The sequence below is a fragment of the Grampus griseus genome, assembly GCF_964374135.1.
Source record: "Grampus griseus genome assembly, chromosome: 3".
In the NCBI taxonomy this organism is placed as follows: domain Eukaryota; kingdom Metazoa; phylum Chordata; class Mammalia; order Artiodactyla; family Delphinidae; genus Grampus; species Grampus griseus.
In genome coordinates this window covers 161,351,298-161,379,001 of record NC_139019.1, presented here as the reverse complement: position 1 = coordinate 161,379,001, position 27,704 = coordinate 161,351,298, and the positions used below count along the sequence as shown (strand labels likewise).

The 27,704-nt window shown below is 56.8% G+C and overlaps 1 protein-coding gene across 1 annotated transcript; it reads right to left on the bottom strand.

Annotated features, from left to right (window-relative positions):
* Positions 1-329: 329 nt before the first annotated feature.
* Positions 330-27,252, bottom strand: KLHL26 (kelch like family member 26). Its single transcript, XM_082651803.1, has 3 exons — positions 27,175-27,252; positions 4,129-4,311; positions 330-1,942 (listed from the first exon to the last, which is right to left on the bottom strand). Exons 1-3 carry the CDS (start codon positions 27,249-27,251, stop codon positions 361-363), a joined length of 1,842 nt encoding a protein of 613 aa, XP_082507929.1. The 5' UTR covers position 27,252; the 3' UTR covers positions 330-360.
* Between the last annotated feature and the right edge of the window lie 452 nt (positions 27,253-27,704).

The following is a 27,704-nucleotide window of genomic DNA, read 5'->3' as shown; positions in this document are numbered from 1 at the left end:
GTATCTGCATTTCTCAGACCTCCAGGCAGGGGGAGGGGAGAGAAGTGGGGCAAAGCCACACCACGACGCCCCAAAGGAGACCCCGATTCCCGCCCGCCAGGCAGCCAGCGAGAACTGAAGGTGGGCGAGGAAACCACCTTGGGTGTGAGTTTGCTGCCACATCAGCCTTGTTGCTGGCAGCCTCCCCCACTGGGCACAGAGCCAGAATCTGCTTCAGGAAGGAAGGGGGGGGTGAGGAGGGTGCCTTATGCGAGACCAGCCCGCGGGGGTGGGAATTTGAAGTTCCCCGCCCAGACACGCACCCGCCAAGCCCCTCGCAGAAACAGCAGGCGGCCAGGCCGGGAACCGGGGTCTGGGGAGCTACCTCCTGGTCCTGGCCCGGGGCAGCAGGACAGGGGCACAGGCGATGCCGGCAAAGGACTCCGGGAAGTGCAGGTCGCGCTCCCACTCATCCGTCTCGGTGTTGTACACCTGCACGATGCCTGTCACGTTGTTGAGACGCCAGTTGTAGCCCCCAACGATGTAGATCTTCCTGTCCAGCAGGCAGCAGCCGGCCTCTGACTGTCCGGCCCGCATGGGGCTCACACTGGTCCACTGGTCCGTCTCGGGCACGTAGTACTCCACAGCCAGCACGTCGAAGCAGCGGTCAACGTGGTCCATGCGGCCACCGAGGGCGTAGATGCGGCCGCCAGCGCCCACCATGGCGTGGAGCACTCGGGGCTCGCTCATGGGAGCCTTGAACTCCCACTGGTCGGCCTCGGGGTCGTAGCAGTGCAGGGCCTTCTTGTCCTCCACCGAAATGCCGTAGCCGCCCGAGATGTAGAGGCGGCCCCCAGACGAGGCACCCGCGTGGCCCCACGTGCGGCGCTTCAGTGAACAGGCGTAGCCCCACTCATTGCGCCGCGGGCAGTACCTCTCAACTGAGGCCAGGCTGCCGGCCCGGTTGCGGCCACCTGTGGCGTATACCATGCCGCACAGCACGTTCAACTGGAACTGGATTCGGCTCTCCTGCATGGCCTGCAGGCGCAGCCAGCGGTTCAGGTGGGGGTCGTAGCGGTAGCAGGAGTCCACGGCACCCTCGCCACTGCGGTACTGCAGGTGCTGACCCCCGGCCACGTACACGAAGTTGTCCAGCACGGCTACGCACGTGTGGCTGCAGCCCACCTCCATCTCCGTCAGCTCACGGAAGTGACGGGACCCCGGCTCGGGCAGCTGGTACACCTTGCTGCTGACCGAGCGGTCGCTGTCGGTGTAGGGCGTGCCACCAAAGGCAACCAGCGAGGGCACATCCGAGCGCACGGCTGTGCGCGGCGACTGCATCTCATGCTGCCGGAAGGGGAGCACCTGGTAGTTGAAGGCCTCCAGCAGGTACTGGCGGCACAGCACATCCTCCACCATGATGTCTAGCGTCTGCACGCTGTCCACCAGGTCTGAGGACCGCATGAGCGGGAAGCGGATGTGGCAGAGCACGTGGCTGGCGCGCAGCCGCCGGGCGGGGTCGTGCTGCAGCCAGCGGACGGCCACACGGAACAGGTCAATCTCGGCGCAGCTCTGCAGCCGGTTGCTCTTCAGGAAGAAGACGAGGCGCTCCAGCGGCAGGTGCAGGAAGTCCTCCTCCTCGGCAATCTGCAGGAAGTGCCGGAAGGTGAAGGTGTCCACCGATTCCTTGAGCGAGGCCAGGCTGAAGGTGGTGGCCATGTGGCCAATGTTGAGGCAGGTCTCCACGCTCATGGCGGCCTTGAGGAACTCCTCACACAGCTCCACCACGGGCAGCATCTGCAGGAACACGGCTGCACCCAGCACGTCCTGCACACAGTCCAGGTCCAGTGTCACCTCGGCACTGTAGGCAAAGTCGATGATGTGCTGCAGGCCGCGGGCCGACACGCCCTTCAGCTCAATAACGTCCTGGCTCGTCTCCCTCATGCCGCCCGTGAACATAGCCCTGAAGGTCAGAAACATAGCATGTGGGCTCGGGGCAGCCAAGGGGCACTGTGGCTGCCCGAGCATGGCCTGGCCCCAGGACACTGTGAGCAGGGCACGGCCGGCCAGGGGAAAGCAGGCTGGATGCTCATTAAAGACAGGCAAAAAGGAAAAGACTTTTAATCCACCCCTAGCCATGCATCTTCCTACAAGCAGCAACTCCCCACTCCGCCCCCCTACGTGGAGCCCTGCCTGGCCTCACCCAGAAGTGTGCGGTGCTGGGGCCCAGCTGCCTCAAAGGGCGGGAACCAGGGGCTGCTCGCTGCGGGGCTGGTGCGGCTGTGCAAGAGACGACCAAACCTTGGCTTTGGCTTTGGCTCTGGGGACAGGTCTCCAGCCCCACATTAACACCCAGCCCTGGACGACCACGCCGGCGGCAAGTTCAGGAGACAAGGCAGGGACCCCCAAGGGCACTAGGCACTGTGGTTCACAGAGCCCAGCCCCTCACGTGGGCAGCTGGCTCCACGTTCCCCAGCCTGGGTCACTGTCACATGGGTTGGGGAGGGGTGAGGGTGCCCAGTCAGAGTGCCCATCAGGGGGCGGTGCTAGGGTCCCTGCCATCTCCAGAGGCTTACGTGGTCAGGAAAGCCCCCCGAGAATGGCCCAAAGGAACACCAGCCCATCGTGAGACCCGCCCCCCAGCAGCAAGTAACCCCAGCTCTGTCAGCCGTGCTATCCTGCTCTGAGAAGCAGTGCTAATGTGAGCGCTGCTGAGAGACGTAGGCCCTGGGTCACAGCTCCCCATGGCCTTTGAGGGCCCCCCACCAGGAAGAGGGGTGAGAACCCCAGTGCCTGCTCAGGGTTCATGGCAGGTTCTAGAAGATGGCGTGTGCTCCAGCTTGGGGCAAGCTGGCATTTCATAATTATAACTACCATCAGCACACGCCTGTGACAGCCGTCTGAGGGGAGAGAACTTCCCGACATTGCCCGACAGATGTCCGTCCCCTAGTCGCACACCCAGTGGGCCCAGCTCAGGCCCCAGAGGAGGGACAGCTGAGCTTGGTGCTGCCGTGCGGCCACTGACTAACAACCCCCCAACCCTCCACCGCAGTGCTCTACCAGCCCCCTGGACCCTGCCCCTTCTTGTCCCCGCGAGTCCCGTCAGCCCATCGAAGGCAGAAGCAATCACGGTGACGGTGACGGGAGGGAGCATTGCCTTTTAAGGCCTCTCCAACTGCAGTGCCAGCGCAGAGGAGCCTTTAAAGGGCATTTCTGGCTGGGCCAGCCCGCCCGTCCCCAAATCCAGAATAAAAATAGAAGCGGCGCCCCAGATGGCTTGGCTGCTCCAACTCCCCAGAATGGCCCCTCTGAGCCCGTGGGGCGGGCAGCCAGGGGGCGCACCAGGCAAGGCACCCCAGCTGCGAGGAACATGCAGCCCAAGACGGGCACCTGGGATGGCAGGTGGGAACGCTTCGGCCACCCTGGCAATGTGGGGCTGAAGAACCACCCCCAGGGCGGCACCCCAGCTCTCTCTGGTGTCAGGAGGAAGCTTGCCAGCTGGTCACTAAGGGAATGAGGGAGACTGTCCCCAGCCTGTGACAGCCCCCAGCTGATGAGAATGGCCCCCAGCCCTGCTCCGTGGGGCCCTCGCTCCGCTGCCCAGCCAGGCACAGGGAAGGAGCTTTCAGGAAAGGGCCTTTAGGGTAGAGAGACCTGTACACCCAGCAAGGCCTCACTCATCACGTGGGGCCTTGGACAGAACCTGGCGCACACAAGGGCGGCCGAGCAGGTGTCCCTCCCGTCCGTCAGCCTGAGCACAGGTGCCATGAGGGCAGAGCTCGTGCCTGTCTTATCCCTGCTAAATCCCCAAGGCCTAGAACAGCGCCTGGCACATGCAGGCATCACATAAAGCCTTAGAATGAAAACCTGACGGAGCCCTGCCACCTTCGCAGGGCAGAAGCTGCTCATCGGGCACCCACCTCTGTGCCCCAGGCATGCTCTGCTTGTCTGCTCAGTGTCCCCCACAAGTTTGAATAAGCAGCAAACCTGGAAAAACCTGCAGGCTTACTGGACTTCTCTCTAAACCCAAAGATGGGCTAACCCCAGCCATTCTCCCTCAGAGCCATCCCCGGCTAGATGCCCAGCCCTGAGATCTTCCCTCTTAGAAGGGCAGCACCCTCCACCCTGCCCCTGGGGGCCCACGCTCACCTGAAGTAGTCGCTGCAGGCGGCCAGGACCACCTTGTGCGCGTGAAAGGTCTCTTGGTTGATGGTGAGCACGACATCCAGGAGCTGGCCCTGGGCGCGGAGGGCGGCGAGGCCCTGCAGGAGGCTGGTGCTGTGGCCCGGGGCTGAGAAGGTACACTTGAGGGCCCCGTTCTTGTCGGCCATGCTGGGGGAGAGCAGAGGTGGGCAGGTGGCTCACCGGCCTCAGGGCCGTCTGGTCCCTGGGCAGGCTTGGCAGGGCTCTGAAGCTGCCCCGGGTGGAGGCAAAATTGCCAGAACCAGCCCCAGAGAAGTGGAAACCAGGCCTGGGTCCCAATGGTGTCTGCCACCTGCCCACTGACTGGCCGTGGCAGTGGATGCGCCTCTCCAGCCTCCATTTGCCGCCTGTGAAATGGGCGGGGTTTGATGCAGGACCTGCAGAGCCTCCCGCATCCCTTTTTTTTGTATTTGAGATGAGATTCACATAACATTCATCATTTTAAAGTATACAATTCAGTGGCATAAAATCCACTCACAATGTTATGCAACCATCACCTCTATCTAGTTCCAGAACATTTCAGCACTGTGAAAGAAGACCCACACCCATTACCAGTCACCCCCACAATCCCCCTCCCCCAGCCCCTGGCAACCACTAATCTGTCTCCTGTAACTATGGATTTGCCTGTTTTGATGTTTCATATAAATGGAATCATGCAACATGCGGTCTTTTGTATCTGGCTTCTTTCACTCAGCCTGATGCCTTCAAGGTTCATCCATGTTGTAGCGTGTGTCAACGCTTCATTCCTTTTTCTAGCTGAGTAATATTCCCCTGTGTGGACACACCATAATTCCTTTATCTGTTCACCCATCTATGAACCTTTGGGTTGCTTCCAACCTTCTCCTCTTTAAAAATTTATTTCATTAGCTTTCATTCTAAAATGACCTGTGCTGGGGCTTCCCTGGTGGTGCAGTGGTTAAGAATCTGCCTGCCGATGCAGGTTTGAGTCCTGGTCCGGGACGATCCGACATGCCAAGGAGCAACTAAGCCCACGTGCCACAACTGCTGAGCCCGCGCTCTAGAGCCCACGAGCCACAATACTGAAGCCCGCGCGCCTAGAGCCCGTGCTCCACAACAAGAGAAGCCACTGCAATGAGAAGCCCACGCACCGCAACAAAGAGTAGCCCCTGCTCGCCACAACTAGAGAAAGCCCGCGCACAGCCACAAAGACCCAACGCAGCCAAAAATAAATAAATAAATAATAGCAAATAAAATGTCCTGTGCCTACTGAGTGCTCGTTTTAAGGAACAGGACTCTCCATGTCACCTCACTGTCTCCTGTGCCCCAGTGAGCCATCCCCACGAGTAAGCCCCTCTTCTCTCCCCTGCAGGAGGCGGGGTGGGATTAGTTGCCAGCGCAGAGCTCCAGCACAGGTCTGAAGGAGGAACTTGAAACCTGCAGCCTCCCGGGTGGCACTAAGCCCCGGGGTTGGGGGTGCCACGGGCCAGCTTCTCACCGTGGGAGAGGGAGAGCCACCTCCAGCGGGTGCTGACCTTCAAGGTCCAGCCACTCTGACACCAGCCAGCATGGCTCTTGTGCCCTGTACCCCAGGGGAGGGCGGCCACACGACCATCAAGTCACCCTGGCCGTTTACGGAAGAATTCGGCCCTGGCTGCACTCGGTGGATGCCCAGTCGAGGGGAAACGCCTGTCAGTCCTACCTTTCAGGGACACGCTGAACAGGCTGTCCGCAGCCCCAGAGCTATAAGAGGACGCAGGAGGACTGAACCCGGGCCCAGGAAACAGGAGGTTGCGTGGGACCTTCCTGTCACCAACGTAAGGAAGCCATAAAACCAAGAATAACTGCCCTAAGATGGATTTACCTATGGGGGCAGTTAGCTGGGGATGCGACAAGTAAAACAGATTCCTGCACCTCAAAATGAGGATGCACAAGGCAAAGGTTGTCTTGGAATAAAAATAAAGTTTTGAAAAGGAGAGGGGTGGAACTAACCCAAATGCCCATCAGTGGATGAATGCATAAACAAAACGTGGTATATGAATACAACGGAATATTACTCGGTCATAAAAAAAAGAATGAAACTGATTCATGCTACAACATGGAAGAAACTGGAAGACATCAGGCTGAGTGAAAGCCGCCAGACACGAAAGGCCACGTGTTACATGATTCCATTTATATGAAACGTCCAGAAATCCACAGAGACAGAAAGTAGATTAGTGGCTGGGGGAGGGGGGGTGTGGAGTGCCCGCCTGAGGGTACAGGATTCCCTTTGGGGTGATGAAAACGTTCTGGAACTAAACAGAGACGATAGTTGCACGACACTGTAAAAGCACTAAATGTCACTGAATTATATACTTTAAAATGGTGAATTTTAGGTTATATGACTTCCACCTCAAAAACAATACAAAACTCAAGGACATCTGAGCCTTCTCAGGTCCTGGGCAAAACCCTGCCATGACCTCCAGGGCCTCACAGCATACAAGGTCCTCTGTGGCCCAGCCCCTATCACTCCCACTCGCTTCCCCTCATCCCCTACCATCCCCCAGCCCCTGTCCCCTTTGCTGTTTCATCTCGGAAAACTTTTGTAGAAATGCAGAGATAAATGAGTAGTTTAGGAGGCCCTAATACATCACTTCCTCCTCCAAACACAACAGAAGCGGGCAATGCCCATCAGCCTCCATGGGGTCAAGAGCCTTCCCAGGACTCTCTCAGCCCCCACACCCCACCCCAGGCAAAGGCCATCCTCCCCAGCCCTCTGCTCTCTCCCCATGGCCTCCGGCTCTCTGGAACTTGCTTTCCCATTCCTGGGACTGACGCCTGCCTCTGCCCACAAATGAGGGCCAGGAACGTGGGCACTGGTCTTTCCAAGAAAGCAGGAAGAGAAAGAAGGCTCCTCGACTCCTACTGCCCACCAGCTCCCAAAACACAACCAAGGGGTAAAAGAGCTGACGCCGGGCACAAGACACACAGTCGCTGCTGACGGGAGGTCCCCGGCTCGCACAGGCCGCCCCCATCAGCGGCCTTCTGCAGAGCCTAGGGAAAAGGGGTAAACCATCCAATGGGTAGAGGGGCTGCAGGGCCCTGGACACTGCCTGCAGGCCTGCGAGGTGCTCAGGGTTCCGAAGGTGTGGGGACGTGGCGGGGGGACAGGGGACGTGGCAGGGGGACAACACCTGCACTTAGCGGAAAACCATCCTGTCTCTGGGAGGCAGGAACACATGTGACTCAGAGCCCAGCGCTGTGGTCATCTGAGCTGGTGATACTGGGACGCCAGTGGTGTCGGTAGCCAGATCCTGGGTTTGTCCTGGAGGCTGGGTGTGCAGACCGTGGAGGGAGGGAAGGAAAGGGACCCAGGAGGACCCTGAGTCTCTAGCTTGGCTGAGTCGCCTCTCCCCACGAGGTGGAGGGGACGCCCACCTCACACGCCCCCCTCCTCTCCCAGGCAGGAAGCAGCCAGTGCTGCGGCATCCAGCCCATCCTTCCTGACTGGGTCACTGCTCGGATCCGAGTCTCTGCTCTTTTGGTTTCCCAAGAACCCCACCTGACCCATGTTCTGAAGATCACGAAGAGAATGTCATTGGACCCTCAGGATTCAGAAGGCCTCCAACTGTACCCACCCACTGGCCAGGGCTGCCCTCAGCCATACAGGCCCTGCCAGGACATCTCCAGGGACAGGGTGTTGCTGTGTCCTCTCGGCGACACCCTGTGACGGGCCTCTGGAGCGCCGAGCCAAAGCCACATCCCACATGAGCCTCCAAGGACCCTTGAGGTGCTCAGATCCATCCCCCCCTCCCCCCCTCTCCTCATGGGCTTTTTTGTCAGCCCCTTGTCTGTTTCTCATGGGTGGGAGGACACAGCATGAATGAGACAGAGCAGACCTGCCCTCGTCGGGTGCACAATCGGGAAATGGGGACCCGAAGTGGTCACATCATCCACAACTGGCTTCACATCGAAGCTGTGAATGTCCCGGGGGGAGGAGACAGGAGCTGGGAGCAGAGAGGTGCAGAGGCCAGAAAAAGTGGGGGTGTCCCCGGCTTCTCCTCCCAGCTCTGCCACCCCTGAGGTTAGACAGTGACGCCCAGCCTCTCCCTGGGAGCAGAGGGCTTGGCTGCATCCTGGGTGTTGGCCCTAAGGCCCGACTTCCACAAACGGCCGCCCCTGTGCAGAGCCACCTCCCCTCCCAAGACGGGCCCCCTCCTGCCTGGGGCCAGGTGCTCCACCTTCCCTGTGCAGCACAGTGGCCTGGGATCAGGGACGGCTGCTGTGACCCCTTGGAACCTCCCTCCCAGGAACAGGGTGCAGAGAAGAGGTGTGTCTCAAACCAGGGGCCGTGTTAAGATGCAGACACAGACGTAGACTTGGCCAGTCTGGGTAGCCCCGGGGATGGCACTGCTGTTCTCTGCAGATGTCACTCAGCACAGCAGGGGCTGCGGGGTGTGAGGAGGTGACACGCAGACAGCACCTGTGTGCCACTTTCATCACCAGGATCCCCTAGAGTCATCCAAGCCTGGAGCCTGGCCCTGAGCAGAGTGTCTGGAGGGTTGGGCCGGGACCCAAAGCCTGGGAGGTGAATCTTGGCCAGACCCACTCCGGAAAGACTGCCCGGGCTGCACCACGGCCCTTGCTGCTCCAGGCTCTGGCACCTGGTGTGAGGAGCAGAGGGCAGGATTCCGAGGCTGCCCTGCTATCTGCCAGCTGTGTGACTAAGGCACGTTCCCCGGTCCTCTGGGTCTTCATTTTCTCAGCTCTCAAATGGGGCAGGCAGAACTGCCCTGGTGGTCCAGTGGTTAAGACTCCACACTTCCACTGCAGGGGGCACGGGTTCGATCCCTGGTTGGGAAATAAGATCCCGCATGCTGCTCAGCGCGGCCAAAATTTTTTTAAAAGGTGGGAAGGGGCAGGGAGGAGCAGATGTCACAGGGCTGCCATGAGGCTCCCCGGCCCCCATCACCTCCTGGGAAATGAGGGACCACAGACCCCCTACTTCCCCCAGCTTCACTTTGGGCTGGCAAAGTGGGGGGCTACATCCTGCCACCAACCATACAAGCCACTCGCATGCCTTTGAATGGGGCCAAGTGCTTGGGAACTTGAAGCTTGGAACCACCCACAGAGCACCAGCCCACGGCAGGTGTCAAGTGAGCCTGGCTGGCCTCTCTGTGGACACCTCACCTCACAGATTTGGTATATTCCCCCAACCCAGCATTTGACATTTTGCTTTTAGCTGGCCTCAGTTTTTTCTTAGAAGTGCCTCTGAAAGTGTGAGGCGAGCTGGGAGGATTTCCTGTGCTTCCTCTGAGCTCTGGGGACTGGCGTGCCTATGCATGTTTTCACCAGAAGAAAGATCTCCCACCAGAGGCAACTTCATCCTGGGGCTGCTTGGTCCCTGGACATATATTTACAGTGGTCCTCCATATATAAAGAGCACCAAGAAATCAATACAAAGCCAGCAATGTCACAGAAGGATGTGGGTTGACGGTTCCTAGGAAAGGAAGCACAGCTGGCTGGAGAGACCTAAGACTCAGCCTCGCTCACGATAAGGGAAGTGTGCTTGCCAAAGGACTGGCTTCACCCCTCAGGTGGGCAGAGTCATGGGGTGGGCCATCTGGCAGCAGATGCTCTTGTCCATTCCCAGCAGGAGTGCGAAGAGGGACAACTCCCAGGCAGGCAGTTTGGTAGACCTAGAAAAATTCTAAAGGTTCACATCCTTGACCTAGCAGGTCTACTTTTGGGATTTATCTGAGATATACTCGCATGTGCAAGTTGAGAGATGTGTGAGGATATTTACCAAATACCATTTCTGGGGGCTGAAGATGGGAAACAAGCTAAACACCCTTTAAGGAGGTACAAAGGGCTGCCCTCCAGCAGAGCACGGAGGCCGTGCATACTCTGAGCGTTAAAACGCTCCTCTGCTGGAGTTAGGACACCCCGGCCCAGGAAGCCCTACAAAGCCCATAGCACTTCTGCTTACAGGGTGTGGAGCCCAAGTTGCACCAAGGGGGTAGGAAACAGCCCCTTTCTGCACGCCTCATCCTGTCCCAGGCGCTCCTCCTCGTGCCCCCAGCAAGGCTCATGGTACCTCACAAGGCTGGTTTCCTCCTCCCATCTCACCGGTGGGACAACTGTCTCTGAAGCCCCCACCGCTACCCCACACACACCTCACAGCCTCTGGGGAACTCAGGGAAGGAGGGAGGAAGCCGGCAGGGGCCAGAGTCCCCAGCCTGGACAGAGAAGCAGGCTTGGCTGGGCGGAGGTGGGCAGGAGGAAGAGGGAGGGCCAGGGCCTGGGACCGATGACTAAGGGAAGGACCCATTACTCAGGCCGGCCCAGACAGGGGGCGGCTGGCGAGGCGGGGCCCCGGGCCCCCAGGAAGGCGGCAGCGGCAGCCCTTGAGCTAGTCCGAGTCTCCAGACGGCCACCCAAGCCACGGTCACCCGCGCTGAGTCATCGGAGCCAATGCGTCAGCAGCCGGGTCAGGGCGTCTCTGGAGGCCACTCACTGCCTCCCCAGCTGCACCCTCAGCCTGGACCTGGCCTCTGACCATGTGCCCCCCACTGTCCTGACCCCAACCCCCGTGCTGTGTCTCTCTACCACTGTCATCAGGCACCCCCAGCCATGTGCAGTCCCGTGCTGAACAAGGGAAACAGCTGTTGCCTCCCTCTGGATGTCCCTGCACGGGAGCTGACAGCCAGTGGGACTAGGTGAGGTAAATGCCCACCTGTGGCAGGATCCCCACAACCTCCAGGCATCCCCAGCCTTCTGAGCCCATTGCCCATGCTGTCGCTGGATCCTTGCTGGCGCCCCCTGTGTGGGCTCCTTCCTGCCCCCCATTCTTCATGGGGTCACCCCCCAAATATACCACCCCCCAAATATCCTTGCCTCAGGGCCTGCTTCGGGGGGACCCAAGGCAGGATGGCCTAGTGAGGGACAGCCACAGGAGGTGCAGAGCCACACCAAAAGTGACAGAGCCCCGCGACAGCGGTAGGGGCTGCCTTGGGAGCAGCACTTGGCGGGGAGGGCGCTCCCCTCCTCCTGCCCTCGCCCGGCTGCTGGCCCTGGTCTCCACGGTCGGTTTCCCAAGCCCACAGGAGAGATATGAAGCCCCGGAAAGTTTTTTTCACTGGAATGTCCAAAAAAAAAAAAAAAAAGAATGGGAAAAGGCAAGACCAAGAAAGAATTTCATGGAAACATTTCTTTGGGGTTTTGTAAACTCCTTTCCCACCCCCACATGGAGCCCAAAGCTCAGGCCAGAACAGAGTCTGACGGTATTGCCCCTTTAACATACTGTTCTTACATGCAAATTCCCTCACTTCCCCTCAAAACAGAGAGCACTTCCACTTTCAAAGCCAATTTTGGTTTTATTGTCCATGTGGCTCGATGGAGCACAGCAGCGCAGTGCAGCTGGTTGGCTCACACCCCAGCTGATGCAGTACCAGGGAGCTCCAGGCCATTCCACCTTAGGGTCCTGGGTGCATCAGCAGGGAAGACGCTGCACTTGGGCTGACGAAGGGAGATAGAGACCCAGAGAGGGGGAGAGAGACCCAGAGAGAGAGAAAGAGACCCAGAGAAGGGGGACAGAGACCCAGAGAGAGGGGGACAGAGACGGGGTGGGGGGGGAGACAGAGGTTGGGGGATGGGGATGGGGCTCTCTAGCTGCAGATGGAGAAGCGCCGGCAGCCCACTGGTGACCTCCTATCCAGCCACACTGGAAGCTTCTCTGGCTTCCCCTTCCTGCCCGCCTCAGACCCTTCACAAAGCAGGCTCACTGACAGAGCACATGCTGGGCACAGCCCTTCACGAAGAACTTCATGAATCCCTGGCCAGCCCAAGAGGTCAGTGCAGCAAGTGTCCCTTTCAAGATGGAGAAACTGGACTTCCCTGGTGGTGCAGTGGTTAAGAATCCGCCTGCCAATGCAGGGGGCATGGGTTCGATTCCCTGGTCCGGGAAGATCCCACATGCCGCAGAGCAACTAAGCCTGTGCACCAGAACTACTGAGCCTGCGCTCTAGAGCCCGCGAGCCACAACTACTGAGCCCACGTGCCACAGCTACTGAAGCCCGCACGCCTAGAGCCCGTGCTCTGCAACAAGAGAAGCCACCACAATGAGAAGCCTGCACGCCACAATGAAGAGTAGCCCCTGCTCACCCCAACTAGAGAAAGGCTGCACAGCAACGATGACCCAAGGCAGCCAAAAATAAATAAATAGATTTATTTTTTTAAAAAGATGGAGAAACTGAGGCCCAGTATGGCCCCCCCCTCCATGGCTGCAGGCAGCTCCAGTACTGGCTCCTGCTTCCCGCTCTACTAGAGCCTGCTGACTCTGCCAAGGCCACTGCTCTGCCTTCCAGGCACGCAGCTCCATGGATCAAAGGTGCGTCTGAACCAAGGTCCCACATGTCCCACAAAGGCAGACACCCCAAGCCACTGTTGCTGTGGTTACCACAGTATTTCACAGCTCTGGGTACTATGCTCCCAGCCCAAAGGATGGAGTCACCATGTTTTGGCACCTGGCAGTAGCCCTTAAATGCTCCGGCTGGCCAGCAGCCCCCATGCTCACGTCAGCACGCTCTCCCCTGGGGCTGCTCACCCCAGGCCGGCTCCGCCCTCCTCACCCCCAGACAGCCGCAGCCCCACGATAAGGGGCAGCTCCTTCTGAGATGCCTGCAGTCCTCTCGCAGGGCTTGATCCCCGGGCACGCTGGGGAGCAGATGAAAGAGCAGGGCTCCAATGTGGACAAGTGTGGAACCCAGGAGCAGATGAAGGTCCTCAGAGCAGTGTCCCAGCAGGCCTGGAGGCCAAACCACTGAGAGAGACTGGGGGGCACAGAGACCCAGAGAGAGAGAGAGAAAGAAGAACATCTGGCCAGGGCTCCAGATCCCATGTGCCCCTGAGCCTGGGCTCTTTCCACAGCATCAGCTGAATTCTTTATTTCTCCCTCCTGGTCATCATACTGGTTACTTCCTACATCTTCTGCGATAATTTAAATCAGGATGCCCAGTGCCAAGGTGGATCTGCGCACCCCAAGCCAGGCCGCCAGGCAGGGACAGAGCTTCATCCACTCCTTCCCACCTGCTCTGCCTCATCCAAGAGCTGGGCCGTGGACACGTCTAGGGCCCACTGCGAGCCCACCCTGGAAGCACGTCGCCCACAGAGATGCTCTCCCTGAGCCCTGCAAAGGGGCGCCAGGCCACGGTTGCCAACCTCATCTTCAGAGCATCACCAGGCAGGGCCACCTCCCACACGTATGTCTTTGGCTCCTGCCTGTCTGTGCCTGCAGTGCAGTGACAGGGTGATGGAAGAGAGGCGGTGCTGGGTACTGGGGAGTACCGGCAGGAGGGAACCATGCAACCTGCCGGCACCCGGGACTGGTGGCTCCTGAGAACCCCCACATGACAGCCAGGGAGGTTGAGGGTCCAGAGGGTGGTAGGGAAGGCAGACAGGTTCTAGAACCCACGTCCACCTCAAAAGAACCATCATGACTCCTCCCAAGGACCCAGAGAGGTGACAGGAGCAAATTCCTAGGGGCTGGGAGTAGAGGCAGGGGTGTGCCTGGCCCCACAAGTCACCAGCCTCACAATGAGACCCCACCAGCCGTCCCCAAAGCCTGGCTGGGATCCTGAGCCTGGCGCCAGACAGCCTCACTCAGTGCTGGTTCCACTCAAGGCAAGTGGAACCACCCGGTCAGCTCCGTCATCCCGCCCTTCTGAGACAGGGACAAACCGCGTGGATTCCCCCACTCCCACAATACTCACTGGGTTACAGCCAAGAACTCTACAGGTATGGCCCACCCTCCCACAAGCAGAAGGCAACAATGACATCAAACTCCATCACTCTCCTGCCTAAGCCCCCTGTGGCTCTCCCACAGTCTTGCTCCTCAGGGGCCACGGTGAGCCCAGTGCCCCTGAAGCCCAGCTGTGACGTCTTGCCCAGGCTCTCTGCCCTCACCCCAGCCTCTGACTGGTGCCCCAGGGAGCCCAGGACGTAGGGATCTGGCCACTGCTGATGGACGAGAGGACCCTGTAGGCAGCACTTCCCCAGTCCCAGACCTGCCCAACTCCAGCAACTTCTCAAGGCTAGGAAGATGGAAGGCGGACACCCAGACCCTCCTTCCCTCATCAGCAAGCTCTCTGCCTCCACATACCCCCACCCCTCCCCATCCTGGCAAGCGAGCACCCACTCCATGCAAGACTGTGGGCCCGGGGCAGTGCCAACCTGGTTCCCAGCTCGTCTCTCAGTGGGCAGCCTGGAGAGGGGTAAACCACTATCGTCACCATCTTACAGATAGCGACATTGAGGCACAGAGAGGTTCAGGCACCCACCCAAGGCCACACAGCACGTAAGAGGCCTGGCCAGTGTCGGTCTCTCTGTAGCCCCAGGTGGATGGGCCCCCTGATCACCTCCATGATGCAGACGGGGAGACTGAGGCTGGGAGAGCTGAGACCACTCACCAGGAAGGCCAAGCCAGGAGGTGGACGTGGAGCTGGACAGTAAGTAGGGCAGGATGTGGCTCCTCAGTGGCAGCCAGGGCAAGGGTGTGGACTATCCCACTAACCCTCCAGCTGTTATGAGGGAGGTAACCCCATTCTGCCAGGTCACAGTGGGAAAGCCCCACCCAGGCCTCACACCTCTCTGACCCCAACCCAGCTCTAGTTGTCTTGCCTGCCCATCGCTCCATCTGGTAAACCATCCATCTGTTTCCAACCTGTCTCCTCGAAGCTGCAACAGGAGACTCACCAAGCAGGGAAGGGTGGGTTCTGTCTCCTGCTGTGTTCCGGCACCTGGCACCATGCCCAGCACGTGCTCAGAGCTCAGTCACACTTGTTGATTAAATGGCTGGATGGCTGAGTGGGTGGGTGGATGAGTGGATGGATAGATGGGTAGATGGATGATGGATGGATGGACAATGGGTGATAGGGTAGATGAACAGATGAATAGACAGATGGGACAGATGGATGGATGGTTGGACGGAAGGATGGGTAGATGGATAGACGGACGGAAGGATGGATGGATGGATAGGATGGGTGAGGTGGCAGGTGGCTGGCTGCTAGGTGGCAGCAGTGGCTGGCGCCTGACTCCTATCTCTGCTTGTTGCAGGTATCTGCTGCATATATCTGCTCTGTTACCCCCTCCATGGAACCTCCTGGTCCAAGTCCTGGGACTAGGTATGTTATCCTTTGACTGGGCTCAACCAGGAAGCCCTCGGCAGGCTCCTCTCTGGGATGTCTGGCCTCCACACTGTACTCATGCTATTCCCCGTGTTGAAGGGCCAACTCTTTCTGCCCCCCACCTCCACCCCTCCTCCCTATGCTGCACTCTCAAGCCCACTAGCTCTTCCACGCTCCTCTATCACTTTCCCTTCCAAGCCTTCTCGAACTAGAAGGTCTCCCCCATGACCTCCTTTGCCTTCATGGACCAGCCAGGGTTCCCCACAGCCTCCGTGACCCCTCAAAGCCCAGCCAGGGCCCCAATGCCAGAGGCAGAAAGGGCTACTACTAAGCAGGTCTCAGGCTGAAGCTTCGCCTGTTTTGTTCCCACCCACTGACAAGAGGCTGATCCCAGTAAGAGCCCATCCCCCCACATTATCCCTGCTGCACTGGGCTTGGAGATGGGGCCACTTGAATGAGCAAAACCCCTTCACTCTACAAATTAGGCAAGTAGGCATATGACTGCATGGCCCCAGAACACAGCTCGGAAACCCTGTGAGAATCCAGCACTGCAAATGCCAGCATTTCAGGACCCAGCCCAGCTGCCTCCCCTGGCAGGGCAGGTATTGAGGCTCTGAAAGGGACAGTTCCACCAAATGGCATGTGCTCATGCCCAGTGGTGCCAGGCCATTTGCAGGCAGACACAGTATGGGTATGGCGCAGCAAGGACCTTCCAACAGCAGCACAAACTCAGGCATCAAGAGGGTCCTCTCACGAACATCTTCATTTTAGGGGGTGCCAACATCCCTTCCTTCTTCTGTTAAGGGCCCCTTGTTTTCCTCAGGGAATCTCCTTCACTCTCAGCCCCAGTGGTAAGGATCAGGAGACGCACCCCTGGGCTGAAAAGGGAGAATTCATAACCCAGCCTGGCCAACCAGAGCCTCCCAGGCCCGCAGCCATGCTGACTGAGCCCAGGATAGGCAGTGTGACCCATCTGACCCAACCAAAACCTTCCCTGGGACTTTTGCTGGAGCCACCAGGATGGAAACTTGCCTTCCCCCTAGGGTTGCTGGGATGATGGAGAGCAAGGTGAGGTTGCCTTGCCCAGCCAAGAGCTAAGAGACGCGAGTCACAGGTTCCAGAGGAATCATCTGAGCTCTGAATTTAATGAATATAAAAACTGGAATTCTCCCTGAACTTGTTTTTTATGTGAACGATAAACTTTAATTTTTTAACTGAAGGCAGTGAGTTGAGTTGAGTTTCTGGCTCTCGTAACCAAAAGGGGCCTTCAATGTCAGAAGCCTCTGATCTGGGGCTCGAATTCCAGACGAGCCTCTGGAAAAACCACTGTGGAGTTAATACTTCTCCAGCTACCACCTCTCCCTGCAATGCACACTGGCTTCCTACCCTGGGAATGGGGACAAGGAAACCTCACTGGTTGATCTGCAGGTGAGTGGGTGGTGACCAGACCCAGCCCGAGCCCCGCCCGCCCATAAAGAGACAGCCCAGCCATCTCCCTGTGAAAGGTCAGCAAGCTACCCATGCCCCCTACTGTGAAGGTTCAGCAACTCTAAATGCTAAAATGCTGGAAGCACGCCTAAGGCTGGAGCCGCAGGGCAGCCCAATGCCATCAGCCTTGGCAAGGAAAACACCACCCAGAGTTTCTGCAAGTGACTCACGTGGAGCATAAACATTTGTGTGTTCCCAACCTCCCTGCCTTACAGCCCACGGGCTGCCATTACCCCTTGCACAACTGAGGTGGGGAGAAAAGAGAGAGAGCAAGAGAAGCCCTCCTAGGATCGAACAGACTTCACCAAGCCAGCACACAGTTATGACTTTATAGTCCTGGAAGTTTTCCAAGTTGAGGCTGCCTCGGGGGTCTGCAGCAGGGCTCCCCTACATGACTGTTCCTTCACGGGCATTTTGGCACCACCACCCCCCAAACCCTCCCTCAGGAGAATGTCCCACTCTCAGCTACAGTCATGGAAGATTCCGGGTGATCACGTCTCCCTGCTGCTGCTTCCTCCGGCAGACTGCTTCAAATTCTAACATCCCTTTGAGAGGCGAGCTGTCCGGATATCCAGCCCAGCCCAGCCCAGCCCAGCCCAGCCCAGCCCAGCCCGCTCCTGCTAGGATCCTGTCTTTGACCCCTGTGGAATTTTGCAGTTGTGGCGTCAGAAAACGTCTTCGGCCTCGATCCTTGATCCTCGGGTGACCCCCTCTTGAGGCCTTTAAAAGCCCAAAGGTCCACCCCTCAAGATTTCCTCCAGTCTGAGCGTGTTCAATTCCGGAAGCTGCTTCCCTCATAGGAAAGGTCTGCGATTCCCCAAAGGTGCCGGTTACTTCCTCCCGAATCACAATATTTTCAGTATGCGGCGAGGTGGTCTGCGGGAAGAGCTCAGCAGCGGGGCTGCTCGGCGAGGGGTCTGAAATCACGCTGGATGCGCCCCAAAACCCACTCCGCCAAGGAATGTCAGGGAAACGCTCTCATAGCCATGGGGGATGAGTTCTGTGAATCCTGAGCAGCCCTCTCTGAAGGGAAACGGGAAAGGGGCGGGGAGGAGGAAGGGACTGGAGACTCGGGGTTAACAAGTGTTAAGAGCCCGTCTGCACAGCTGCGGAGCAGCTACCACAGGAGGAGGGCGGGTCGGCCCGGTGGGGACCCAGCGGGCCCCAGCCCCCACTTCCCCCGGCAGGCAGCTGGACAGGGAGTGCGGCTGGCCCTTTCCCCGTCTTCAACACGGCGCTAAGATCCTGTCCTTGAACTAAATGGAGCTCGTGCAAAAGGGTGCTGCTCACACTGGCTTCTCTCTAACGGGGCTGATTCACTGACAACACACCTGTGAGTCTCTGTTTCTCTACCCGGACCCTGCCATTAACAAAAATCAGAAGAAGAATAGTGACCCTTGCTTGGCTGGCCATGGAGGGCCGTTCCAGAAGCCTCCCAGTCAGGCCAGCTCCCCCTGCAAATCCATCGTAGATTGTATGTAGAATATCCGCTAGACTGTATCAGAGCCTCCACAGTGAAGCCCTGCCTGCGGGGAGCACACATTCTAGGGCACACAGATCCTTAAGAACACAGAATGGACCATGAGCCTGGGGCAGAGGACGAAGAGGGGCAGACGGGGGGAGTCATGGTGGACAGAGTGGCCAGGCCCCAAGGAGGCAACACGGGAGTTGTGCAAAGCTCTGGAACAGGTCACCCCAGCCGAGGGAGGGTGAGCCCACGAGGCCCAGGAGGGGCACCAGCCTGCTGTTGGAGATGTGGGCTGTGGAAGCCTGGGGGCCCGTAGGCGGGCAGGGCCTCGCCGTGGGGGCCAAGGGGATCATGTGGAGAAGTGAATTTTGTTCTGAGACTGTTCTGAGAGTGAGGAAGCCCCCGGCAGGTGTCAGGCAAGGGACGGCCTGGTCTGATACCTGCCTTGGGAGGGTCCCGCCAACTGGAGGTGGGGGGACAGCAGCCAGGAGGGCAAGAATCGATGGCAGCTCAGAGCCAGGATGAGGTGGAAGTGGAAGAAGGGGCCGGATGGGGATGTGGCTCAAAGGTGGAAGCAACACAATGTGCCAACAGATTAAAGGAAAAGAGAGCAAATAAGTGTGCACGTGGTGAGTGCTCTCAAGGAGGTCAGAGAGGAGAGGCAGGAATTGAACTGGGAACGACCAGGTCCTGGTTGTTAGAAGACCAGGGACCCTCGAGCAAGGACAGGCACGAGGACTTTCCAGAACAGAGGGAGGACTTTAAGCCCTCCAGGCCAGGTGTCCATGTCTGCTCCCTGTCCCCACTGTATGATCTCGGGCAGCAGAGCCTCTCAAGCCAAGTGGGGCCTCATCCTCCTGCCTGACGCGTCCTCCACCAGCACTCACTCTTTGGTCCACAGCAGAAACCTGAGAGCTGGTGACTCCCAACCTGGCTGCCACCATGGGTCAGCACGTCACACAAGTTCAACCTTGTATCTTCCCCAAACCCATGCCCACCTCACCATCTCCACGCGCCCCCCTCAGCCCAGGCCCCCTCATCTCCTGCCAGAGGGATCCTTCCAAAACACGAATTTGACCCAGGTGCCCCCTCACCCAAATCCTGCACCAGCCCCCAGTCTCCCCACTCCTCCCTCTCACCCTCTCTAGCTCCTCTCTGCCCTCCGGACCCCTAAAAAGCCAGGCTCCTCCCCCTCCAGAACCTGCACACGCCACTTGCCTGTACCCAGAAAACAGGCCACCTCCCGAGACTCCCTTCCCCCAAGCTGATGGCACTAACCTTTAGGCTCTGCTCAACCTCATTTGTAAGGAGACTCTCAGAACCTTCCGGAGAAGGCAGGAACCTCCAACTCAGCCTCGGGACATTTTATGGCAACCGTGGGGAAATGACAGCCCAACTGCTTCACATGCTGGCACATAAGTGTCCCACACAGGCAGAGCCCCTCTGTCTGGGTGTCCGGGGGCCCATATGCCCAACACCAAGCGCAGGAGCAGGCACACAGGAGGCATGTGACCATCGACAATCGCCAGGGGAAGAGAAGGGTGTCAAATGAGTCCCATCCACAAGAGGAAGGAGCTGGGGATGCCGAGAAGTCACCCTCCCTCCTCCCCCTTCTCCAGGGCCTTCAACCCTAAGTCTGAAACATGCCCCAAGACCAAAGGGCAGGAGTGCAGAGAAGCCCCACTTTTAAAGTGTCTGGGGGGGAGGCAGGCGCAAACCTCCAACCTGGCCCCTCTGAGCTCTCGCGTGAGGATCGGCAATAAAAAATAACCAGTTAAGGAAAGTGGGATGACACACTATGGCTACTCCCTAGAGATGGCGCAACGATAGCAGAGGCTAATAACGCCTTTCTACCCCGACAAGAAGGCCATCCCCGAGGGGTCACAGCTACCGGATGGAAGTGGTTCAGCTATGAGACAATCAGGCTGCACAATTCAGGGCGAAGTGTGCAGTTTTCAGAGCAATTTCACATCCTGAGCTCAAGGGACCCTACCAGTGAGAAGGTGAGGAATGGGGCACCTCACTCCCAGAGAAGGAGCTGGGCTGCGTGACCCAGCCCCCCAGAGCACCTCTGCCCAGCACTCTCTCCAGCTTACCCCAGACTCAACTGCCCCACCCCAATACTCTGCCAAGACCCACCAGCTCATGCTCTACACTCTGTTCCTAGGTGCCAGGTTCACATGGCAGCAACTGTCCTCTCAATGCTGCAGAAGCAGCTCAGACTTGACATGTTCCATTCTCCCACTGGCCCTGCCACTGTCCCTCTCATGGCCACCAAGTAATGATACTACCATCCTCCAAACTGCTCAAGCCAACAACCACAGAATGAATGCTTGTATCCTCCCAAAATTCAAACATTGAGACCTATTCCCTAATGTGATGGTATTAGAGGGCAGGGCCTTCGGGAGGTGATTAGGTCATGGGGATGGGGCCCTCATGAATGGAATTAGTGCCCTTATAAAAGAGACCCCAGAGAGCTCCCTAGACCCAACCACTATTTGAGGACTCAGCAAGGAGGCCGTGTCTATGAACCAGGAAGTGGCCTCTCCAGACACCAAATCTGTCGGCACCTTGACTTTGGACTTCTCAACCTCCAGAACTTCAAGAACTAAATTTCTGCCGTTTATAAGCCACCCAGTCTATGGTATTCTGTTATGGCAGCCCAAACAGACTAAGATACCAACTTTCTCCTCCCAACCTGCCACATTGGCTCGTTAGCAAGACCTGCCAAACACCCCATGATCCCTTCTTGGTCCATGCAGGCACAGCAGACAGAATGCTAACAGCTTCAGGACCGCAGGGCAACATTGCCACTTCCACACACACACACACACACACACACATGTGCAACATGCTGGGTGCCCTCTGAGCATACCTTCACCCTAGTTTGCTTCTTCCCAGCCACCCTGCCCAGTGGGTCCGGGGTCCCACTTCCCGGATGAAGACTAACACACAGAGGGTTGCAGATGTGCCCAAGGCATGCAACAAGCATGTGGGTCTGATGAGGTGCCTGATGTCACCAGATCTCCCAGAATTCCTAGGAGGAGCTGAGTTCCTGTCTCTGAAGGGTCAAATTCCTGTCTCTCCCTCTCAGCTGAAGAGAGGATGAGGCCAAAGGAACAAGAATCGTCTCAGAAGGCCAAATCATTGCCCAGTCTTTCACACAGGGGTTGGGGGGATGGACTCTTCCAGAGTCTCAGGGATTAGTGGAGACAATCTAGGGTGCAGCCAGAGAGGGCTTGTTAAGAAAGTTTAAACAAGCAAAGGCCACCAAGCCAGGAGCAGACGCCTCAGCTGAACTGTGCCAAACCCACTCACACTGTGTCCCAGTCACGACTTCTCAGAGAAACACCTGTGACCGGCGTGGCCCTCACCCAGATACTCCTGCCTCGCCCCACAAGAAGCAGTGTGAATCAATGAGACTGGGCCCCATCCAGACACCTTTAGGAAAGATGGGCAGTGAAGAGAGGATGCCAAAGGCCCAATGTCTGAAGAAACTTCGTGGCGAGAAGGTTCCTCCAGAACTAGGCAGGCCAGGTACCTCACAGCGATGGAATTTTAGCTGGGGAGGTGTGACTCCTGGGAGAGTTCCTCCACGCCCTCACAACACACTGTAAACCTCCTCTCTCTCCAGAAGCCTGGACCCCCTCAAGGGCCTGAGGTGGAGCTGAGAGGGGACCTGCTGCAGAACAAGTTTCTTTTGTGTGAGTGAGCCTGCAGTTAGGACCCCACCTCCCCTCAGCAAGCGCCCAGCCAAGGCAGCCATGCTCTGTCCATCCCAGAGGTTCGGCTTGGTCATTAACGACCATCTCTACTAGGCAACGGGTTTTTTGTTGATCCCTCGAGATAGGAAGGAAGGAGAATAAGCTTTTCTCTTTCTTTTTTCCCCCTTGGTTGCAGAAAAGTGAAGTTGGAACAAACAAGTTATGTAATGCTGGGGGCGGCTGGGGGAACGCAGTCCCTCCTAAGGACAGTTTTTCGAGTTGTGGAACCGTTGGAAGGGCCAAGGGGAAGACAGGAACCGCCCCCACCCCTGGCCAAATGACAAAACCCTTCATGGGACAAAAAGGCAGATGCAGGCACCACCTGGAAGGCTGGAAAACCAGACTCACAGACAGGGTCAGCCTCCCCCCATCCCTGGCAGGCCCACAAGTCTCCCCGAGAAGGCAAGGGACAGACCTGACCACCTAGAAGGGACGTCCTACCAGCCAGATTACAAGCCCTAGAGAGCTTTTCCACACTCCATTCATCCATCCCTCCCTCCCAGCCATATTTCCTTTTTTTTTTTTTTTTTGGTTGCTCCAGGTCTTAGTTGCGGCTTGTAGACTTCTTAGTTGTGGCATGCGGATTTCTTAGCTGCAGCATGCGGACTCTTAGTTGTGGCGTGCATGCAGGATCTAGTTCCCCAACAAAGGATCAAAACCGGGCCCCTGCGTTGGTACCGCAGAGTCTTACCCACTGGACCGACCACCAGGGAAGTCCCCCAGCCATATTTCTTGAACACTTCTTTCCTCTGGGCTGCCCGTGCTCCAGGCATACAAGACCAAGACTACACGAGACAGACATGCTCTCTACCTTCAAGGTACTTCCACTAATAAACACACCAAGTAGTGTTGGGTGGTGACTGCATGTTCAACATGTTCACACAACAGCCATAGGACCCAGCAATTCTGCTCCTGGTATATACCCCTAAGAACTGAACCCAGGTGTTCAGACAAAAACTTGTACATGCATGTTTATCGCAGCATTACCCAAAACAGCCAAAAGGTAGAACCAACCTAAATGTCCTTCAGCTGGTGAACGAATAAACAAAACGTGCTATGTCCACACAATGGAATGTTATGCAGCCATAAAAAGAAATGAAGTACTGACACACGTTACATTGTGGATGAACCTCGCAAACATTAATATGGAGTGAAAGGAGCCAGACACTGAAGGTCACATATGGTACGATTCTATTTATAAAACAGGTAAATTTACGGAATTCCCTGGCGGTCCAGTGGTTAAGACTCTGTGCTTCCACTGCAGGGGCATGGGTTCCATCCCTGGTCGGGGAACTAATACCTTGCATAGTCGCGTGGTGAGGCCAAAAAAAAAAAAAAGGTAAATTTATAGAGACAGAAAGTAGATGAGTAGGGACTTGCCTGGTGGTGCAGTGGTTAAGAATCCGCCTGCCAATGCAAGGGACACGGGTTCGAGCCCTGGTCTGGGAAGATCCACATGCCGCAGAGCAACTAAGCCCGTGCGCCACAACTACTGAGCCTGCGCTCTAGAGCCTGCGAGCCACAATTACTGAGCCCGCGTGTCACAGCTACTGAAGCCCACGTGCCTACAGCCAGTGCTCCGCAACAAGAGAAGCCACCGCAATGAGAAGCCTGCACACAGCAACAAAGAGTAGCCCCCGCTCACCGCCAACTAGAGAAAGCCTGCGTGCAGCAACGAAGACTCAACGCAGTCAAAAATAAATGAATTAATTTTTTAAAAAAAGACAAACCAAGTAAAAAATGGACAAAAGATTTGAAAAGACACTTTACCAAAGATCTGAATAGCCAGTGAGACCATGAAAAGATGTCCAACATCGTTAGTTATTAGGGATATGTAAAATGCAACCAAAATAAGATACCAACATACACTTAGAATGGCTAAAATTAAAGACTGGCCACGTGAAGTGTTGGCAAGGATGGGGAGCAGCTGGAACTGTTGCACATTGCTGGTACAAATGCAGTTATGGTTCAGTCACTCCAAACAACTCAGCAGTTTCCTGAAAAACCCACAGTGCAGAGGGACTTCCTTGATGGTCCAGGGGGTAAGACTGCACTCCCAATGCAAGGGGCCCGGGTTAGATCCCGGGTCGGGGAACTAGATCCCACATGCATGCCACAACTAAGAGTCTGCATACATGAGTAAGAAGTCCGTATGCTGCAGCGAAGATCCCGCGTGCCACAACGAAGACCCAGCGCAGCCAAAATAAATAAATAAATATTTTTTAAAAAAACCTATGGTGCTTGCTTCGGTAGCACATATACTAAAATTGGAACTTATCATGGCCCCGGCACAAGGATGACACTCAAGTTCGCGAAGTGTTCCATATTTTTCAATCTAACCTCAAAAAATAGGAAGCAAGGGGCTTCCCTGGTGGCACAGTGATTAAGAATCTGCCTGCCAATGCAGGGGAAACGGGTTCGAGCCCTGATCGGGGAAGATTCCACATGCCGCGGAGCAACTAAGCCTGTGCGCCACAACTACTGAGCCTGCGCTCTAGAGCCCGCGTGCCACAACTACTGAAGCCCACATGCCTAGAGCCTGTGCTCCTCAAAAAGAGCAGCCACCGCAATAAGAAGCCGGTGCACCGAATGAAGAGTAGACGCCGCTCACTGGAACTAGAGAAAGCCCGCGCACAGCAACAAAGATCCACCACAGCCAAAAATAAATAAATAAGTAAATAAATTTATTTAAAAAAATAGGAAGCAAAAGTACAAAGATTCAATGAACAATTTTTTATATTTTCTGGGATGGGGAGGCCCTACTTGTTAAGAACCTCAATTGCTAAGGTGAGGGGTTATGCTACAATGTGCTTCACTGATTTCCTCTGCCTCTTTTGCTCTGTTTTATTGCAACCCCTAAGTTGTTCATCACTCTAGTATTTGTAGAAAGGTGTTTTGTATTTTGCCACATCATGATAATAATAGTCCCGGTTTGACTGGCTGGTTTATAAGTTTAAGTACAAATAAATAAAAGATCCATTTTACCCTGAAAAAAAGAAAAAAAACTTAAACCTACACCTACCATAGGACCCAGTCATTCCACTCCTAGGTATTTACCCGAGGATGAAAGTATATGTCTACACAAAGATGCATACCCAGATGTTCACAGCAACTTTATCTGCAATTGTCAAAATGGAAACAACCCAAATGTCCATCAACCAGTAAATGGATAAACAAATTGTGTCCATCCATTTAATGGAATAGTAGGCAGCAGTGAAAAAAGAACGAACTTCTGATACTTGTGACAACACAGATGAAACTTCAAAAATATTCTGTTAAGGGACAGAAGCCAGACACAAGAAGCCACATATTATATGATTCCATTCATGTAAAATTTCTAAAAAGACGAAACTACAGAGAGCGAAAGCAGATCAGAGTGTGCCTGAGGCCAGGGGTGGGAGAAGGGTTGACTGCAACGGGCTTGAAGGAATTCATTGTGGTAATGGACGCATTCTGAAAACCTGGATTGTGTTAATGGGTACATAACTCTATAAATTTATTAAAACTCAGTGAGGAGACTTCCCTGGTGGTCCAGTGGTTAAGACTCCATGCTCCCAATGCAGGGGGCAATCCCTGGTCAGGGAACTAGATCCTGCATGCCGCAAAACCCCACATGCTGCAACTAAAAGATCCCTCATGCGGCAACGAAGATCCTGTGTGCCGCAACTAAGACCCGCTGCAGCCAAAAAAACAAAAAACTCCAAAAAACTCAGTGAACTGTTCAGCTAAAATGAGTGAACTGTAGAGCATGTAACGAATTATACCTCATTCTTGCCCCAGGTTATCCCTAGCCAGGGCTCAAAGCAGGGACTAGGATTCACTGTCCCTTACATGCCACCTCCTACCAGTCACCAAATCCTGTCCACTCTACCCCCTGCATGTCTTCCCAAATCCCCTGATCTCTCTTTGCTCCCCACTACAGGCCTCCAAAGCCCAACTCATGCACCCGGACCCTCAGGCTTTTCTGAGGCACACGAGTATTAACCATTTCATCATTTATCACACTGACGGAAATTATTTGCTCCCATAAGCTCACCAGCAAGAAAAAGTCCGAATTTCTTCCTTGGTCACCGAGGGTAGCAGACTGTCCTGGGGGACTGGGATGAGAAGGTCTAGATTACTCTGGCCTTGTGCAATGGGAAGAGGGAGGGAGGTCTTACATCCTAAGATCCCCCCTTTCCGTCTGAGAATCCAGAACAATGCATAAAAATACCTTCAATTGCTATGCCAATTCTGCGGTTCAAACAACCAGTCTCAGGACTTGTCCAAAGAGAAAGGGGGCCTCTCTCAGACCAAAAGGGGTGAATTCTTCCACCATGATCTGAGGGCAAGACCATGCTTCAAGTTCTTTTCCCTGGGGGTGAATGGGATTTATAACCCATGGGGCTTGGAGGGAGGAGCCACAAGGTCGGACCCTTCTCATGTATTTTTTAAACCTTCAGCGCTCTCTCACCATCTTCAGGCTTCCCAAGACCCATTCTAACCCCCCAGGACCCCTGGGACCCCAAGACCTCTCCCTGCCGATCAGGACTCACTGGGACCCCCAGGGCCCCTCAGCTCCCTCTCTCAGGTTCTCCCTGGTCCCTCAGGCCTCTTTCAGGCCCTTGGGTTCGCTTGAGCCTCCTACTCCCAACCTTCTACAGTTCTCACTCCTCCCAGGTCCCCTCAGCATGTCCTCAGGACCACCTTTAGGAACCTTAGGGTCCTTCAGCACCCTCCAAGAAGCCGTGGGCCTCAGCCCTCCAAATTCCCCTCAGCCCCTCCTCAGAGTCGCCCAGACAGCCTCAACAACCTCAAGACTTCCTATAGCCCCTGCTCAGGACCTCCCTGCCTCCCAGACCCCTTGGCATCCCCAGTTCCCCCATGGCCACATCACAGTCAGGAGCCCCTGGGTTTCCTTTCAGATCTCCACACCCCTCAAAGCCCTCTCAGGCCCCTAGGGCCGCATGCAGACGCCTGGAGGCCCTGGGGCCCCCAATCCGCCTTCGGATGACCCGTGAACAGCCCTCAGTCCCCTCAGTACTCCATAGCACCTAAAGTCCGCAGCCCCCGTAAAAATCCTCGAGCCTGCCCAGGCCACTCCTCCAGGACTCCCCTTAGGTCACTCCAGCCCCGGGGCAGGTGCAGGCCCACCCTGTGGGCTGGTTCTCACCTGTTAGGGCGCTCGGGGCCCGGGCCCGCGCGGAAGCCGCCGCCACCAGCGCCACCACTGCCACCGGACGCCGCCATCTTCTCGCCGCCGCCACCGCGCGTGCTAGTGACGGGAACCGCGCGCGCCAGCCCGGGAGACTAAGTCTCGGGGGGTGGGGCGGGGCCTGCTCTGCGGAGGGGCGGGGCCCTAGGCGAGGGGCGGGGCCGGGTCTGAGGAGGAAGCGGGTCCTGGGCTGCGAGGGAGCGGGGTCTGCGGATGCGCGGGGGAGGGCAAAGGCAAGTGCCGGTTCTGCGGGAGGAGGGGGGGTGGGGCCTGGGGAGAGGGGCGGAGTCTGGGACGAGGCACGGTCGTGGGTCTGAGGAGGGACAGGAGACTGGTGGGACAGGGACAAGGGGCGGGGGGGCATAGTCTACGGAGGGACGTGGCCCGAGTAAGGGGAGGGACCTGTCTGGGAGAGACTGGGCAAAGGAAACCTGTGCGTGTGGGGGCGTGGCCTGGGGGGGCGAGGAATGAGGCGAGGGTGAGACGCA

What these genes read in the sequence shown, in the direction of transcription:
- KLHL26 (XM_082651803.1), bottom strand. Translation starts at nt 27,251, where the DNA reads ATGGCGGCGTCCGGTGGCAGTGGTGGCGCTGGTGGCGGCGGCTTCCGC. An exon ending in GGCCCCGAGCGCCCTAACAG is followed by an intron (nt 4,312 to 27,174) that starts GTGAGAACCAGC and finishes GCTCTCCCCCAG; the next exon opens with CATGGCCGACAAGAACGGGG. An exon ending in GCCTGCAGCGACTACTTCAG is followed by an intron (nt 1,943 to 4,128) that starts GTGAGCGTGGGC and finishes TCTGACCTTCAG; the next exon opens with GGCTATGTTCACGGGCGGCA.